Source organism: Scyliorhinus torazame, chromosome 7, assembly GCF_047496885.1.
Source record: "Scyliorhinus torazame isolate Kashiwa2021f chromosome 7, sScyTor2.1, whole genome shotgun sequence".
Taxonomy (NCBI): domain Eukaryota; kingdom Metazoa; phylum Chordata; class Chondrichthyes; order Carcharhiniformes; family Scyliorhinidae; genus Scyliorhinus; species Scyliorhinus torazame.
Genome location: NC_092713.1, coordinates 95,259,335 through 95,278,884, shown reverse-complemented (window position 1 = coordinate 95,278,884; position 19,550 = coordinate 95,259,335). Strand labels below are relative to the sequence as shown.

Sequence of the window (19,550 nt, the reverse complement as noted above, 5' to 3'; positions counted from 1 at the left end):
TATTGATTGCAACCACTATAATTTGAATAGTTTGGATGGGGCTGTTTTTATCCAGTGTGTGCAGGAGGGTTTCCTCACACAATATGAGGATAGACCGACAAGAGGCGGGGCCACATTGGATTTGGTACTGGGTAATGAATCGGGCCAAGTGGTAGATTTGGTTTTGGGAGAGCATTTTGGAGATAGTGACCACAATTCGGTGACTTTCACTATAGCAATGGAGAGGGATAGGTTTATAACTGGGGAAGGGTAATTACGATGCGATTAGGCAAGAATTGGGGAGCATAAGATGGAAACAGGAACTGTCAGGGATAGGAACAATTGAGATGTGGAGCTTGTTCAAGGAGCAAATACTGTGTGTCCTTGATATGTATGTCCCTGTCAGGCAGGGAGGAAATGGTCAAGTGAGGGAACCATGGTTTACAAAAGAGGTTGATGTCTTGTCAAGAGGAAGAAGGGAGCTTATGTAAGGATGAGAAAACAAGGTTCAGTTAGGGCACTTGAGGGATACAAGATAGCTAGGAAGGAGCTCAAGAAAGGGCTTAGGACAGCTAGGCGGGTAGGATCAAGGAAAACCCCATCTCTGAGTTCACCTGCCTTGCCCGTTAGGCCCCTTGCATTGAAATAAATGCAGTTCAATCCATTTCTCTGCCTTCAACTTTTCTCCTTGCTGACTTTTGTTGCTATCCTCTCTTTACGATCCTCCGACTTCCTGCATTGGTTCCCATCCCCCTGCCACATTAGTTTAAACCTCCCAAAGACACCTGAAAACAGGACATTGGTTCCAGTCCTGCCCAGGTGTAGACCGTCCGACTTGTAATGGTTCCACCTCCCCCAGAACCGGTTCCAATGTCCCAAAAATCTGAATCCCTCTCCCCTGCACCATCTCTCAAGCCACGCATTTTCTACCTATCATTCCTACTCTGACTAGCACGTGGCACTGGTAGCAATCTGGAGTTTACTACCTTTGAGGTCCTACATTTTAGTTTATCTCCTAACTCCCTAAATTCAGCATGTCCGACCTCATCCTGTTTTTTACCCATATCATTGGTGCTTATAGGCACACGACAGCTGGCTGTTCACCCTCCCCCTTTAGAATGTCATGCAGCCGCTCTGAGACATCCATGCGCGGGTGGTCTGACGGTGCCATTGTATGTGTTCATCCTCCCCCAGGAGAAGGCTGCGCACAATCTCCGGGAGCAGAAGACCGGAGGGGGGCCACCAGAAATGTAACCCCTCGTCATGCCCGAGCAGAGGGCACTGGGCGTGGTCAGCAGCACGGAGGAAAGGGAGGCCACCGATGTGGTGTTCAGCGGCGGGTGAGGAAGTGTGATCCTGCTTAGTTGCAGATCCCCATGACACATGTGTGGATACCCCAACCTGCCCCCCACCCCTCTCACCCCACACTCCCCCTCAACCCACCCCCCCCCCTCAGTCCACACACCCCTCACCCCGCTCACCGCACTCAGCCCATACCCCCTCACCCCTCTCAACCCCGCCCCCCTGACTCCCCTCCCTGTGACGCTGACCTTCTGTCACAGCTGTCTCCTACACCTCTACCATCCCAGAGACTATCAGCTCGGTTGGGCACTTTAGTGAAGAGACTCCTGGGACATATCTGGTGTTCACCTCACATCACAGTCGATAGAGCAGGTGAAAGAAGGAGCAGCCGAGGGGCCAGTCAGTCAGAGGGCAGGCCGGCCCCAGGAACCAGTGGCCGTCCAGACGGGTCCCGGGCTTCTGGAACCTCCAGTCCCCGCCACAGTGCAGATGTAGTCAGAGACCCAAGGACCACAAGAGGGGATGGCGGCGGGCATCCAGCACCTGCAGGCGTAGGTGAAGGAGTCCATCCGTGTGCAGGAGCAGGGAGTGGTGCCGGTCATGCATGCCACCCAGCGTGTCCAAGGCCTGAGGAATTTTGTGCAGCGGTGGCCTAGACCCAGGACAGACTGCCCTCTCACAGGTAGCCATGTGCCAGAGCCACCCGGACATTGCCCAGGCACTGGCTTGCATTGCGCAGACACTGGGTGGGGTGGTCCAGTCCCAGAGGGAGGTGGCCTAGGCACTGTCGCAGCGGGATATGGTGCAGTCCCAGAAGGCGATGGTCGACTCCCTGTGCTCCATGGCCGCAAGCGTGCAGACCCGGGTCGAGACCAGAGCTGGCCTCCAGGACTGGCAGCGGCAGGTGGTGGGGGAGCTTCAGGGGATGGCTCCGCTCGCATCCGCGTCTAATGGAGTAGTCTGGGGACCATCGGGCACGACGAAGGAGGAGGAAGTGAAGGGCCCTATGTGTGCCCAGTGAGAGGACTGTGCTCCATCCCGTGTCCCGACCATCCCCAGCACCCCCAACCCAGGGATTCAACGGGACCGTCGAACATGTCAGGAATCACTGTGTGTGCCAGGATGAAGGAGGCGTGCACACTGCCCGGGTATCAGGCGCAGAGGTGCACGATGCGCAGCTGATGGCCACAGACTAACTGGATGTTCATTGAGTGATACCCACTTCGGTCAATGTAGAGCGGCCTGTTATCCGTAGGTGCCCATAGGTCGACATGCATCCCGTCTATCGCCCCCTGGGCCCGGGGCATCCTAGCGATGGCAGCGAAACACACTGCCCGGCATCCTGGTGGGCTCGCTCCACATGGAAATTAATGTAATGATCCACCTGGGCATATAGGGCCTCCGTGACAGCGTGGATGTGCCTGTGCGCCGGGGTCTGTGAGATCCCGGACAGGTCTCCAGTCGGCAACTGGAAGAACCCTGCCACGTAGATGTTCAGGGTGACTGTCACCTTGACGGTCACCGGGAGCGGGTGTCCTCACCCATACCCATGGGGTGTCAGGTGTGCCATCATCTGGCAGATGTGTCGCTTGTCTCTCTGCTCATCCGAAGTCCCCGACGGCATGTCCGGTCCAGCAGGTCCTCGAATGACAGGCGCTGCTGGTACACACGAGGCCTCATGCGGCGCCTCCTTGGCACTTTCTCCTCCTTGGCCTTTGGGAAGCCTGTGCGGCCACCACTTGCCCCTCTGCAGCCCGTTCCTCTTCAGCCCGTTCCTCTGCAGCCCATTCCACTGCTGGCTGCTCTGCTGCTGCAGCTCCTCTGCTGCAGTTTCCCCCTCCTCTCTGAGCGGCCCCCCGCTCACGCGGCTGGAGGACATCTCGCAGAACTGTGACCATCACCACGGTGGCTAGCATTGCTGATTGAACGCCAAACGCAGGGGGTGGAAGGCCAACATGTTAGCATGGCGCATACTCCCGTGCCCAGCCAGGTTCCATGGGCTACACGGTGGCCCCGGCTGGCACTCTGGGCTCCACCCACGCATGTCCGTCATGCATGTGGCGGGGGGTGGGGTGCAGGGGTGGGCGCACCCATACGGCCAGTGTCACTGTGTAGAGGTGAGTGGTCAGTGGGCGCGCCACAAGTTGGCCCCCATAATGGCGGTCGATGCCTGGGCACCACCTCAGTCCTGTGGGGGGACACCCCGGCTGCTTGGCCTGTCCCCCCCTCCCCGTCCCCTCCCCCCAGCCCTGGCAGGGGGCCCCCCACTGCAGCCAGAACAGCTGGTGTCAGCCCGTAGTCACTCCACGCCATTTCCTACCTCCTCTCTCAGCAGCCACGACACCAGGTTCACAATTATTGAGACCACAAGCGAACCACGTCATTGGGAACTCAGCCCATCGAAGGCGGTGAATCTTGGAGGCCCCGGAAATAGGGTGTCAGGCCTGCTAATGATATGCCTACTGTACTTTAACCCCGCGTGGCGAGCGACACATTTACGCCATTTTCAGAATGCCGGAGCATCCCGATTTGGAGTCAAACCAGCGCCAACCCCGATTTTGGTGTCGGAGCCTATTCTCCGCCCAATCGATTTCGACGTCGGCAAGCGGAGAATCCCGCCATTAATTTCTCTAGGTTTTCATCAAATTTATGCCAACATTCTGGCAGATAATCAGGAATGCCCTTGCAAAAAATATTGGTGGAATTATTTCAGTTTAGCTTTGCACCAAACTATAGTATGTGACTACTTTTTGCTTTGTCTGCATTCCAGTCAGATTGCCAATCTAGGGTCCCCAGTTGAACTATTTGTTTTGCTTTGATGCATATCCAAAAGTGATTTGCATTGACAGGGCAATTGTATAACAGTAGGTTCTATTGTTTTTGTGTGTTTTTTTAAGTAAGTAAATCCTAAATAAGAGAGTGGTCTGTTCAATTACATAAATTAAATGGTGGGGTGTTGAGTGATCATAATGAAAATAATCACATATTATGGTTCAGACGGAAAATTCAGAAAATTCAGAAACATTTTTTTCCCCAGGTACACAAATCTGTAATACGGTTTGCTGCTTATCCCTTTGAGAAATAGTTCTGGAGTTCCTTTGAATTCATCTCTTTTCTATAGACAATTTATATCACATTCTTACCTAACCCGATAGAACTTAAAGCAGATAAAGTTCGAAGGACAGTTTTGTCGATCATAATTTGTGACAAATCCTTTTGCTGATGCAGTTGCTCAAAGGAAAACTCTTCGTGCACTTCCCCTTCTTTAAAACTATCATACATGTCCCATGTTGTAGCCATAACACCTAGAAAGAAAAGAAACAATCATAGTTTACCAAACACTTATTTGTATAATTTAACTTGTTTTCCAACTCTGCAAAAACTCCGCCAACAGAAATAAGCTGTGGGTGTTATTATAAATGGAGTCGGTTTGGGCAGAATGGGAGGGTGCAGGGTGAGCATTAAAGACATCTGAATTCATCACTTTAATGCCTAGTTTTTTTCGTATTTCAAATTTTCATTATTTCAATATTTTTATTCAGGGAATTTTCAATGTTACAACATACAAAAAAGAGAATCAAGTTTATACAATTTTTATAAAACTATCCCCACCGCCCAGTCCCACATTTTCCTCATTTATCCACCCCCCCCTATTTGCTGACAACAACCAGCTATTTAAAGAAAGTAATAAACTGATGCACCTCGAATAGAACCCCTCCTCCGACCCTAGAATGGCGTATTTGACTTTTTCCAAATGCAGAAACTCCAACAGGTTCCCAGCCATGTCATCGCCTTAAGCGGTGCCTCCACCCGAGCAAAACCCACCTCCGGGATATCAGAGAGGCGAAGGCCAGGAAGTCAGCTTTCTTCCTCTCCTACAACCCTGGCACGCACGATACCCCAAAGATTACCACCCATCGGCACTGCTCCCCCCAAATCTCCAATGTAGTCTCAAAGAAGGACACCCAGAACTTGACCAACTTAGGGTAGGAGAAAAGCATATGCGAGTGGTTTGCCAGCCCCCTTGAACAACGCTTGCATCTATTTTCCACCCCCAGAAGGAACCCACTAATCTGTGCCCTAGTCATGGTCACCTGTGCACCACTTTAAACTGAATCAAACTCAGTCTTGCATACAAGGAGATAGATTTAACCCAATGTAAAACTTTGCTCCCCTCCCCCCCATCAAAAGCACAATCCAAATCTTCCTCCCATTTTCCCTTTATTTTCTTCAGGGAAGCCCTCTCCCGCTCCATCAACCGCCCATAAATATCAGGAGCTGGATTCTCTGTTTTGGAGACTAAGGCTGGTGTGAAAACGGTGGTCTTTTACACCAGGAAAACTGGTGTAAAACGGCCACCTATTCCCCGTTTTGCTGGGGGCTAGCAGATTGCTAGCGTAGAGCTCGCAGCTCTAGCTGTCGATATGGCCCTCAGCACTTCCAGTCCCATGGCCGTGCATGCGCACGGTGGCCTGCAGCGGCCTCGTCATGCTCCATGGCGGACTCAGGCCACGGACCAGGACTGCTAAAGTAGTGCCCCCATTAGGCCGCTCGCGCACCCCGGACCGCCGTGAATAATCAGCGCCGCCGCTTTTCAGGGGCAGAGAATTCAAAAACAGGCACCGCTCCCGATATGGGCATCAGAAAGGAATCTACGCCCCATCGCCGAACGTGATTTTGGCGTCGGAGAGCGGAGAATCCAGCCCCAGATATCATTTCTTTCCCTATCTCATCCAAGGACACCACCCTATTCATCGAAGAGGGGACCAGCAACCGAGAAAACATTACAAAACTCGGAATTAAGTAAGATAGCGCGGGTGCGCTCTCCATCTTCGCTACTGACCGCTAGTCACATTGGCCCCATAGTGGCGATGGAATGGCAAAGCATCGCCTAAGTTTGGCAGCAGGGTTTAAAAAACTTTTTGATGAGGCTCTGGCCCACATGAATGTCAAATTAGAAAAAATGCAAAAATCGTTGAAGCACGTGGTGCCACATACATAGAACATAGAACATAGAAAATACAGCACAGAACAGGCCCTTCGGCCCACGATGTTGTGCCGAACCTTTGTCCTAGATTAATCATAGATTATCATTGAATTTACAGTGCAGAAGGAGGCCATTCGGCCCTTTGAGTCTGCACCGGCTCTTGGAAAGAGCACCCTACCCAAACTCAACACCTCCACCCAACACCAAGGGCAATTTGGACATTAAGGGCAATTTATCATTGGCCAATTCACCTAACCCGCACATCTTTGGACTGTGGGAGGAAACCGGACCACCCGGAGGAAACCCACGCAGACACGGGGAGGACGTGCAGACTCCGCACAGACAATGACCCAATCCGGAATCGAACCTGGGACCATGGAGCTGTGAAGCAATTGTGCTATGCACAATGCTACCATGCTGCCCTTAAGAACAAATAAATCTACACTATATCATTTTACCGTAATCCATGTACCTATCCAATAGCTGCTTGAAGGTCCCTAATGTTTCCGACTCAACTACTTCCACAGGCAGTGCATTCCATGCCCCCACTACTCTCTGGGTAAAGAACCTACCTCTGATATCCCTCCTGTATCTTCCACCTTTCACCTTAAATTTATGTCCCCTTGTAATGGTGTGTTCCACCCGGGGAAAAAGTCTCTGACTGTCTACTCTATCTATTCCCCTGATCATCTTATAAACCTCTATCAAGTCGCCCCTCATCCTTCTCCGCTCTAATGAGAAAAGGCCTAGCACCCTCAACCTTTCCTCGTAAGACCTACTCTCCATTCCAGGCAACATCCTGGTAAATCTTCTTTGCACCTTTTCCAGAGCTTCCACATCCTTCCTAAAATGAGGCGACCAGAACTGTACACAATACTCCAAATGTGGCCTTACCAAGGTTTTGTACAGCTGCATCATCACCTCACGGCTCTTAAATTCAATCCCTCTGTTAATGAACGCGAGCACACCATAGGCCTTCTTCACAGCTCTATCCACTTGAGTGGCAACTTTCAAAGATGTATGAACATAGACCCCAAGATCTCTCTGCTCCTCCACATTGCCAAGAACTCTACCGTTAACCCTGTATTCCGCATTCATATTTGTCCTTCCAAAATGGACAACCTCACACTTTTCAGGGTTAAACTCCATCTGCCACTTCTCAGCCCAGCTCTGCATCCTATCTATGTCTCTTTGCAGCCGACAACAGCCCTCCTTACTATCCACAACTCCACCAATCTTTGTATCGTCTGCAAATTTACTGACCCACCCTTCAACTCCCTCATCCAAGTCATTAATGAAAATCACAAACAGCAGAGGACCCAGAACTGATCCCTGCGGTACACCACTGGTAACTGGGATCCAGGCTGAATATTTGCCATCCACCACCACTCTCTGACTTCTATCGGTTAGCCAGTTTGTTATCCAACTGGCCAAATTTCCCACTATCCCATGCCTCCTTACTTTCTGCATAAGCCTACCATGGGGAACTTTATCAAATGCCTTACTAAAATCCATGTACACTACATCCACTGCTTTACCTTCATCCACATGCTTGGTCACCTCCTCAAAGAATTCAATAAGATTTGTTAGGCAAGACCTACCCCTCACAAATCCGTGCTGACTATCCCTAATCAAGCAGTGTCTTTCCAGATGCTCAGAAATCCTATCCTTCAGTACCCTTTCCATTACTTTGCCTACCACCGAAGTAAGACTAACTGGCCTGTAATTCCCAGGGTTATCCCTAGTTCCTTTTTTGAACAGGGGCACGACATTCGCCACTCTCCAATCCCCTGGTACCACCCCTATTGACAGTGAGGATGAAAAGATAATTGCCAACGGCTCTGCAATTTCATCTCTTGCTTCCCATAGAATCCTTGGATATATCCCGTCAGGCCCGGGGGACTTGTCTATCCTCAAGTTTTTCAAAATGCCCAACACATCTTCCTTCCTAACAAGTATTTCCTCGAGCTTACCAATCTGTTTCACACTGTCCTCTCCAACAATATCGCCCCTCTCATTTGTAAATACAGAAGAAAAGTACTCATTCAAGACCTCTCCTATCTCTTCAGACTCAATACACAATCTCCCGCTACTGTCCTTGATTGGACCTACCCTCGCTCTAGTCATTCTCATATTTCTCACATATGTGTAAAAGGCCTTGGGGTTTTCCTTGATCCTACCCGCCAAAGATTGTTCATGCCCTCTCTTAGCTCTCCTAATCCCTTTCTTCAGTTCCCTCCTGGCTATCTTGTATCCCTCCAATGCCCTGTCTGAACCTTGTTTCCTCAGCCTTACATAAGTCACCTTTTTCCTCTAAACAAGACATTCAACCTCTCTTGTCAACCATGGTTCCCTCACTCGACCATCTCTTCCCTGCCTGACAGGGACATACATATCAAGGACACGTAGCACCTGTTCCTTGAACAAGTTCCACATTTCACTTGTGTCCTTCCACCGAAAGCCACGGTGAAGGGCATTGAAACAGCATAGTGACCGGTGAGGGACTGTTATAACCCGACTAGTGGCCACAGGGTCTGCAACATCAGCGTCCCAGTGATCTCTCCAGATGAGGGGGCGGAGCTACACCTTTAAGCAAGGGTTCCATGGGACATAAATACCTCGACCCAGAAGTCGGTCAGGCGTGGGAGACCCTTCGGGGAGTAGGAGTTATATCTAATAGGTAAAGTAAGTCTTCTAACAGTCATCGCTTCTGTGTGTGACTTGCCTGGAACTTTACATGAGACCTCCACTTCACTTAGTAACCAGAATATTTGGGGTCTAAATGGCCCACTGAAGCAGGCCTGGACTTTTGCCCATCTTACGAATATAAACCCTGATGTCATGTTTTTACAGGAAACCCATCTGAATGTAAAGGACCAGACAAGGCTTAGTAAAAACTGGGTGGGAAACTCAAGTTTCAACAGTAGGGCTAGAGGCGCGGCAATTCTGATTCATAAAAGAATACTATTTTCCTCCTCTCGGGTTATAGATGACCCTAATGGTTGCTGTATTATTGTCTGTGATTCATTGGTAAACACTATAGTAATCCTAGTAAACATTTATGCTCCTAACTGGGATGACCCAGAATCTTATAAACTCACGGGCGAACTCCCTCCGTGACCTGGATTTGCACCGGATGATTCTGGGAGGTGACCTGAACTGTGAACTGGACCCTAAATTGGATTGTTCCATACCAAAGTCTCTGACCCCATCTGGGAAGATCAGAGCACTGACCTCATTTGCAGAACGGATTGGTGGGGTAGACTCATGATGTTTTCTGCATCCAGACGATAAAGAATTTTCTTTTTTTTCAAGTGTCCACTGTGCTTATTGTTGATAGGCTCTTTTCCCTTCAGTGGCGGCAGCCGAATATTCGGCGATAGTCATCTCAGACTACACCCCTCATTTTGTTGATTTACGCTTTGATTTTGGCCCGTCCCAACGCCCGCCTTGGAGACTAGACACCGCACTGATGTGCGATGACAAATTCCGTAAGCGTTTGTCTGCTGCCAGTGCAGACTTTATTAAGCTCAACACGTCGGAGTCAATGGGCTGGATTCTCCGCCCCACCGCGCCACTTTTCTGCCGTGACCCGCCGGCGGGATTCTCTGTTATGCCGGCCGGTCAATGGGGTTTCCCATTGTGGGGCAGCCACACGCCGTTGGGAAATCCCCGGGCACCGGCAAAACGGAGAATCCCGCAGGCGGAGAATCCCGTCCAATATCTTCTTCGATGCTCTGGGAGACCCAAAGGCAGTCATAAGCGGGGAAATCATCTCATATAAAGTTCACCCCACAAAAACAGAGATGATTGGAGTGACAAAGGCGAGCGGACTCCATTTTGGAAGTTGACTGCCAATATTCATTTGCCCTAGCACCGGAGATACTGATGCACAGGAAAAAAATTACAGCTCCAATTTGAACCGATATCTACAGGTAAGGCTGTGTATCAGTTACGACATTCTAGGGGCTCTCTAGAGATCCCCAGGATTCAGAAAAAGGAGGGTAATCTTGTTTCCGTTCCTTTCCAAATTAATGCTGCCTTCAGTACATATTGCTGTGAACTATATGAGTCAGCCTCCTCCAAACACATTGGATATTATGAGTTTTTTAGATGACCTACATATCCCTTCCATCGAGGAAGGCAGGAGGCAAGAATTGGATTTCCCCTTATGTTTGGGAGAAATACTGGTACATTGGGGGGCTACAATCTGGCAAACCCCCTGGACCTGACGGCTTCCCAACCGAGTTTAATAAAACGTTCTCAGAGCAGCTCATACCTTTAATAATGAAGATGTTTAACAACTCGCTGTCCAGGGGTTCACTACCCTGAACCTCACTCAAGCCTCAATTTCTCTGCTCCTCAAGGGGGACAAGGACCCAGTAGAATTTGGGTAGTACCAACTCATTTCACTTTTCAATACGGACATTAAGCTGTTGGCTAAGGTTCTGGCGTCCAGGCTGGAGCCTTGTCTCTCAGTTAGAATATCTAAAGATCAGACAGGATTAATAAAGGGCCAGCAGTTGTCGGCCAATGTTCGACGCCTCGTAAATATTGTCCTCTCCCCCTCCACTGCTCTGGAACCTGAAGTCATAGTGTCTTTGGATGCAGAAAACATATTTTCTTTTCATGTACTAAATGATCTGTTTGAGCTGCACACAGAAAAATACTTTTCACTGTACCTCGGTACATGTGACAATAAACAAATCCAGTCAAAAGAATTTGATAAGATGGAATGGAGCTTTCTATTGGAGATTCTGGAGAGATTGGGATTCGGCCTTATATTTGCCTCCTGGATTTGTCTGTTGTACAATGCCAACATTCGTATAAATATGGTATTTTCAGAATACTTTCCCTTGGGCAGGGAAATTAGACGGGGCTTCCTTGATTCCCCACTGCTCTTTGACTTAGGTATTGAACCCCTTTCAATCGCATTGAGGACATCTGATCAGTGGAGGAGTATTTGACGTGATGGAGCAGAGCATCGAGTATCGCTCTATGGAGATGACCTACTTCTGTACATTACAGACCTGGCTCCCTCCGTGGATGACATAATGAAGATACTCATTACATTTGATATCTTCTCGGATTACAGACTAAATGTAAGTAAGAGTGAGTGTTTTTCAGTGAATCTACTGGCTAAAGGAGCTCAACTTAGTTCATTGATGTTTTGCCATCTAACATTAGTTTATGCTACTTGGGAGTCCGTGTAGCCCATAATTGGGCATTACTTCACAAATTGAATTATTCAAGCTTCATCAGTAACATCAAAGCAGATCTGCAGAGGTGGGGTAGCTTTTCTTTGTCCCTGGTAGGTAGGATCCAAACAATTAAAATGGATGTGCTTCCTAGATTTCACTTTTTCTTTCAATGTATCTCCATTTTTTTGCCCAAATCATTTTTTATCATGGTCATCAAATTGATTTCTGCTTTTATTTAGGCGAGTAGGTTCCCAGAACTCGCAGAGCTCTGCTTGAGAGAGACAGGGGATGGAAAGATCTGGCCCTCCCGAATCATTTGTTTTATTGTTGGGTTGCCAACATACAAAAAATCCTACAATGGCTCAATGACCCTGATTCAATTTGGGGCAAAATGGAGACTCAGTCGTGCTGCAATACCTCCTCTCTTCGTGCCATAATTATTGCACCACTGCCCTTCTCTCCCACAGGTTTTTCCTCTAATCCTTTGGTGATTTCCTCCCTCAGGATTTGGAAACAGTTTCAGCAGTATTTGAATGTTCTTTGCTTGTCATTTTTGGCCCCAATTTGCGGTAACCACCTCTTTTTGCCCTCAGGTATGAACCCATTGTGCATTTCAGGAATCTAGGGCGGGATTCTCCAAAAACTGGCGCGATGTCCGCTACCCGGCGCCAAAAACGGCGCGGATCACTCCGGCGTCGGGCGCCCCCAAACATCGCAAATTCTCTGGCCCCGAACAGGCTAGCAGCAGCGTGACGCCATTCGCGATGGCGTCACCCAACGTGGACGGTCACGCCGTGCGGCGTCATTCACGCCGCATGGCGTGACGACTCAAAAGACGCGCAGCTCCCCCACCCCAGATGATCCGAATGGATGGCGGCCCGCCGTGTAGCCCCGAGGTTCCAGGATCCATATCCCCCCTCCCCCATATCCCCCCTCCCCCATATCACCTGAGGTCGGAGGGCAGCCTGGTGCACCAAACATCTGCCGCCCAGATGGTACCCGGGTTCCTGGAGTTACCACAACCACCCATAGACCCGATGCAACCACCGAACCTGGGACCAGCGAAGAGGGTGAGGGCCGGCTTACAACGGCTGCAGTTGCAGGTGGAGGAGCGCACCCACGTCCAGGAGCTGGGAGTGGTGCCGGTCATGCGTGCCACCCAGGCCGACACCGCACGGGTGGCGTCCGCGGTGGAGGCAATGGGTGTGATGGTGTCAGACATAGGGAGCAGTTTGCGAGGCCTGGGACTTTCCGTGAAGTGGCCCAGGACATGGCTGCCCTCTCACAGGAAGCCAAGAGCCAGACCCAGCGGCAGATAGCAGAGGCACTCAATGCTGTGGCCGTCTCAGAGGCAATGGCCCAGTCTCAGCAGGCCATCGCTGAGGGCATCGGCGCCATTGCCCATGTGCTAGCCGGCGTTGCACAGTCACAGACAGGGATGGGCAACTCCCTGAGCTCCATGGCTGCAAACCTGCAGATCCTTGTCGATACCAGCACGGGGCTCCAGGACTGGCAGCGCCAGGTGTCGGAGGGATGTCGGATGGCCAGTCCGTTCACATCCCCGACCCATGTAGAGGCCCGGGGGCCATCGGGCACCCCGAGGGAGGAGGAGGTGCTGGGGCCCGTCCCGGGTCCCCCTGTAGGGGAGGTCCTGGAACACCGCGACACCTCGGACTCCCCCCCCCCCCTTCCGTCCCAGGTGCATCGGGTGGGCAACGGGCAGGACAGGCTGGCAGCTCGCCATCCCAGTCGCCCGAGCCGCAGCCTGGCCCATTTAGGCCAGCACGCCCCAGGAAACGGCCGCCAAAGGGATCCCGAGTCAGAGGGCAGGAATCGCAGGAGTCCACCTCCAGTTCTGCTGTACCACCTAGGGAACCACCTACGCGTAGTCAAAGGGCCCGTAAGGCCAAACAATTAGACACTGAGTAAGTTGGCACGGGTGCAGGGCACAGATGAGTTTTAGGGGCTGGGGCACGTGTATGCACTGTTTTTGTTATTAAAATCAATTTTACACCTACAGAAGCTGCCTTTGTGCTCTGTCCGAAGCGTGCGGGGGGGTGTCATGGTACGTTGAGCTCCAGTGTGTGCGTGAGGGGTGGTCTTACTTCGGCCACAGGTGAGTCTTCTCCCTGGGCCGCCCTCACCATCCCCCTGGGCAGAGGATGGTACTGTGCGCTGCAGTGTCACAGCCGCATTCAGGGATGGTCCGGGTGGATGGTGGTACTGTGGCCATGGGTCAGACATCGTCCAACGATGTGGATCCAGGAGCTCATTGCAGAGCGGGTTGTCATCATCCTCCATGGCCTGCAATAGACACGCTTCCACCGGCGACTGTGTGAGCCTGGCCCGTTGTGCCGCAGGTGGATCTGCAATGGAGGGGTGGTGTGCATGCGGGTGGGGTGGGTGTGGTTGGGGGGGGTGGGGGGGTGAGGGTGCTGGGTGGGTGGATGGGTGGGGGGGTGAGGGTGTTCGGGTGTTGCCATGGTGTGCAGTATGTGGCCATACTTGCCGATTCCCACGCCCCCTAGTCAGTGAAGCGGGCGTCTATCAGCCTGTCCCGTGCCCGCTGGCCCAGCCGGTAACGGTAGATAGCCACCCGCCCATGTCTAGCCCGTCTGCCCTGACCATTGCCCCCATCCCCCTCATCTGGGGAGGACTGTGCCTCTTCCTGCTGCTCCTCCACTCTGCCCTCCTTTGCCTGCGGCACATAGCCCCTCTGCTGGGCTATGTTGTGCAGGACGCAGCACACCACAATGATGCGGCCGACCCTATCTGACGGATACTGGAGGGCGCCCCCTGAGAGGTCCAGGCACCTGAGACGCATTTTGAGCACGCCAAAGTTCCTCTCTATCACACCCCTTATCGCTGCATGGGCATCATTGTAGCTGTTCTCCGCGTCATTCTGTGGCCTCAGCCACGACCGCAACGGGTATCCCCTGCCGCCCAGCAACCAGCCCCTCAGCCGGTGGTGGCACCCTCGTACATGCCAGGATGTAAGACCGCGACAACACGTATGAGTCATGCACAGTTCCCGGGTACCGGGCGCAGACGTGCAGGATAATCATGCGGTGATCGCAGACCACCTGGATGTTCATGGAATAGGTCCCCTTCCTATTGGTGAACACGGCCCTGTTATCTGCAGGTGGCCGCACGGCGACGTGCATCCCATCGATCGCGCCCTGGACCATGGGAAACCCGGCCACGGCAGAGAAGCCAATGCTCCGGGCATCCTGGCTGGCCTGGTCCACAGGGAAGCGGATGTAACGGTCCGCAATGGCATATAGGGCGTCTGTCACTGCCCGGATGCACCAATGTCTGCGAGATGCCGGACAGGTCCCCACCTGGCGCCTGGAATGACCCCGTGGCATAAAAGTTCAGGGCCACCGTAACCTTGACGGACACGGGGAGAGGGTGCCCCCCCCGCCAGTGCCAGGTGTGCCAGCAGGTGGCAGATGTGTGCCATGGTTTCCCAGCTCATCCGGAGTCTCCTCCTGCATTTCTGGTCCGTGAGGCCCTGGTACAGCCGGGGCCGGTACACACGGGGCCTCCTCGGATGCCTCCATTGCCGTGGCACCACGACGTCCTCCTCCCCCACCTCGTGTTCCTCCTCCACTACGTGCTCCACCTGCTCCTCCTCCTCCTCGTCCTGTCGGGCGGGTGTCCCTCCAGCTTGGGCGGCTCCCGCCTGCCCCTCTGCGGCATGCTCCTCTGCGGCAGCCTGCGCCGCCTCTCTGGCACGCTCCTCCTCCTCCTCCTCCAGGGCAACATGGAGAATAGCGGCTGCCACCACGGCGGCCAACATCGCTGGCTGATCAGAAAACATGACGGCCTGCAGGGGGGGGGGGGGGGGGGGGGGAACTGACGACATGTCATCATTGCCCGTACCCCCCCTTCCCCCAGCCAGGTGGCATGGGCTGCATGGGTGCGACTGTTGGAGGATGGAACCTGGCCAGGCGGACAAACTCCCTTGCCCTCGCACCCCCCGTCCCCGGCACTCATCCCCCCTCCCCTGCACTCAACCCCCTCCCCGGCATTCATCCCCCCTCCCCGGCACTCAACCCCCGTCCCCGGCACTCATCCCCCTCCGCGGCACACATCCCCCGCCCCCCCCCCCTGTCCCCGGCACAACCCCCGTCCCCCTCCCCGGCACTCACCCCCCCGTCCCCGGCACTCATCCCCCCTCCCCAGCACTCATCCCCCCCCCCCCCCCCCCGGCATTCACCCCACACCCCCGTCCCCCTCGCCGGCACTCACCCCCCCTTCCCCGGCACTCACCTCCCCGTCCCCGGCACTCATCCCCCCATCCCCCTCCCCGGCACTCACCCCCCCCCCCACCCACCCCCGGTGCCGGCACTCATCCCCCCGTCACCCTCGCCGGCACTCACCACCCCCTCCCTGGCACTCACCCCCCCCCCCCCCGTCCCCCTCGCCGGCACTCACCCCCCGTCCCCGGCACTCACCCCCCCATCCCCAGCACTCATCCCCCCGTCCCCCTCACTGGCACTCATCCCTCCCGTTCCCGGCACTCATCCCCCCGTCCCCCTCCCCGGCACTCACCTCCCCCGTCCACGGCACTCATCCCCCCGCCCACCTCCCCGGCACTCACCCCCACCGTCCCCGGCACTCACCCGCCCCGTACCCGGCACTCACCCCCCTCCCCGGCACTCCCCTGAAGCCCACCCCACCCAACCCCCCCCCCACCCCCCCCGCCGCACACACACCCACACACACCTCCGTCCCACACACACAGACTGCGGCCACACCATCACCTCTCCTGCGGCCACCACCCAGGCCGTGACCTACCTCCACGCTGGACGGTGTCAATCATCAGCACTGGTTGACGCCGTTCAAAAGGTGTTTTGATTCACGCCGACGGGACTTCGGCCATTCCGGATGGGAGAATATGGGCAGCCCCGGAGTCCATTGTCTCGCTCCCGCCCCTGCCATTCTCCGAGGCGGGTGGTGCGTGTAGCGCACAAAGACTCCGTGAGACGAATAGAGTGAAGTAGATGAGGCTTTATTAAGCGTGTCTGTTCCCCCGCAGCTCGATAGTAAACTGGCCTGTGGGGGAAGACTCCGGCTTCTTATACTCCGCCTTCAGGGCGGAGCTTGAGGTCAACGGCCAACCAGGACCCGGGATCTGTCAGCCAATGACATTAGGGCTTCCAGTCCCACATGACCCCCAATACATACTACCACATTCACCCCTTGTCAAAAATGAACCCGGCGGGGTGATGCTTCGTATGGTGGTAAGGGTTTACAGGGCTGGTCTTGGGAGGACAAAACATTCACATGGCAATACAGTATTGGACAATTTTGTCCTGTTGCAACTATATACAGAGGGTATAGGAAGAAAAGCAAAATGTTCTTGTGAACAGTCCATATTTGTTTTACATCGACGCCACGAGTCGGTCGGGCGGTCTGGTCGTCCGTGTCGATCGCCTCGGCCCCGGCGGTGGTGGTGGTGCTTGTACCAGTGTTGTCGCCTCCAGGAGCCGTACGGTTTCAGCTCGGGCTTGATTCTTGGTCAGTGCTGAGGGGAGGGGGACCGATCCTCCTGGGAAGGGGGCGGTCGCGGGGTGCGGCGGTGGCAGGAAGGGGGGGGTTGGGTTGATAGTGTCGGGGGGGTGTGCGTGTTGCCGGCGGGCGCCAGATCCCGTGGGGAGACCGTGTCCTGTCGGCCGTCGGGGTACTCCACGTAGGCGTACTGGGGGTTCGCGTGGAGGAGGTGAACCCTTTCGACCAACGGGTCTGCCTTATGTGCCCGCACATGCTTTCGTAGCAGGATGGGTCCTGGGGCCGCCAGCCAGGTCGGCAGCGACGTTCCAGAGGAGGACCTCCTAGGGAAGACAAGGAGACGCTCATGAGGCGTTTGATTAGTGCTCGTACATAATAACGACCGGATGGAATGGAGAGAGTCCGGGAGGACCTCCTGCCACCGTGAAACTGGGAGGTCCCTGGACCGTAGGGCCAGTAGGACGGCCTTCCAGACCGTGCCGTTCTCCCTTTCTACTTGCCCGTTCCCCCGGGGGTTGTAGCTGGTCGTCCTGCTTGAGGCTATGCACCTTGCTGAGCAGGAACTGGCGCAGCTCGTCACTCATGAAAGAGGACCCCCTGTCGCTGTGGACGTATGCGGGGTAACCGAACAGTGTGAAGATGCTGTTCAGGGCTTTAATGACTGTGGCCGCGGTCATGTCAGAACAGGGAATGGCAAAAGGGAAGCGGGAGTATTCGTCCACTATATTAAGGAAATATGCGTTGCGGTCGGTGGAGGGGAGGGGTCCTTTGAAATCGAGACTGAGGCGTTCAAAGGGGCGGGAAGCCTTAATCAGGTGCGCTCCATCTGGCCTGAAAAAATGCGGCTTGCATTCCGCGCAGATGTGGCAGTCCCTTGTGACTGTACGGACCTCCTCTAAAGAGTATGGGAGATTGCGGGACTTGATGAAGTGGTAAAACCGAGTGACCCCCGGGTGGCAGAGGTCCTCGTGGAGGGTTTGGAGGCGGTTAATTTGTGCGTTGGCACATGTGCCGCGGGATAGGGCATCGGACGGCTCGTTCAGCTTTCCGGGACGATACAAAATCTCATAGTTGAAGGTGGAGAGCTCGATCCTCCACCTTAAGATTTTGTCCCATACTACCACAGTGCGATTGACGGCGCGCCGACTTTTCACCCTTCGGAGAATTTGGCGGGCAGCGGGGGCGGGATTTACGCCGCCCCCCAGCGATTCTCCGACCTGGTGGGGGGTCGGAGAATCACGCCCCTATTCTTAGAAGGCAGATTTGCTAGCATTGAGAAACTTTCCGACAAATTTCTGTTCCTTAGTTCTAACCTTTTGCGTTGTTTTCAAATTTGAGATTACTCTCGTAAATCTTTTTCTTCTTTTGTCTGACCCCATCCCCCACCTTGCTCAGGAGGGTCTTATCCTTGGCACAACTGTCCAGAGAATCTATTTCAGATTTGGACGGCCTTATTCTTTCATCAGATCCTGCCCCTTTGTTGGAAGTGAAGGGAAGATGGGAGAAGAAATTTTGTCCAGTGCTCACTGATGAGGCTTGGGGGGGGCTCTCTATAGGATGAACTGCAATTCATGTGCCAGACTGAGCTTGATTCCGTTTAAGGTGTTACACAGAAGGCATTGTACCAAGGTGACGATGAGTGAGTTCTTTCAGGATGCGGAAGATAAGTGTGATCATTGCTCGCTTGCACCAGCTAACCACACTCACGTGTTTTGGTCTTGTCCCAAACTTGCTAGCTACTGGGATTCTTTTTTTAATACGATATCTAAAATTTTACAAGTAGCTTTAGAACCATCTTCATTACCAGCCATATTTGGGGTCTCTGACTCACCAGCACTTCATTCTGGGTGGGATGGACGTTCTCGGTGGGGCGGCACAGTGGCGCAATGGTTAGCATTGCTGCCTCACAGCACCAGGGTTCAATTCCGGCATTGGGCGACTGTCTGTGTGGAGTTTGCATTTTCTCCCCGTGTCTGCGTGGGTTTCCTCCGGGTGCTCTATTTCCCTCCCACAGTTGAAAGATGTGCAGGTTAGGTGGATTGCCCATGCTAAATTGGTCCTAGGTGAGGTTACAGGGAAAGTGTGGGTTTGAGCATAGGTAGGGTGCTCTTTCGGAGGGTCAGCGCAGACTCGAAGGGCCGAATAGCCTCCTTCTGCACAGTAGGGATTCTATAAATTTCGCCTTTGCCTCTTTAGTAGCTAGAAGGCGAATATTGCCTAGTTGGAGGTCTCCCACACCACCAGGTGCATCAGCCTGGCTGAGCGACTTAAGATGCAATTTGTACACCCGGAGAAAATTAAGTATGTCATCAGGGGACCGGTGGGGAGATTCTACCTGAGGGGGAAAATATTTATATCATTTTTTAAGGACCTAGATACCGTCAACTGTTCAGTTCAGTCATTTTCAAAGTCGGGGTTGCGACCCACGGGTGGGTCACGGTGGGTGTCGGGAGGTTCACGGAATCATCCATCAGAGTTCCCGATCGTGGAATTAATGCGCAACGGCCACAGCAGCCGGCTTTCAGAATGCGGGCATGTGTGCCCGCTCATCAGTGCCCGGAGCC

At 53.5% G+C, this 19,550-nt stretch overlaps 1 protein-coding gene across 2 annotated transcripts in view; it reads right to left on the bottom strand.

The window, feature by feature from the left end:
* dnai4 (dynein axonemal intermediate chain 4) overlaps positions 1–19,550 on the bottom strand; it is a 401,481-nt gene that overhangs the window by 228,634 nt on the left and 153,297 nt on the right. For both annotated transcript variants that reach the window (XM_072511088.1, XM_072511087.1), the window contains exon 7: positions 4,425–4,586. In XM_072511088.1, coding sequence (XP_072367189.1) covers positions 4,425–4,586 — 162 coding nt within the window. The remainder of the gene's footprint in view (positions 1–4,424; positions 4,587–19,550) is intronic.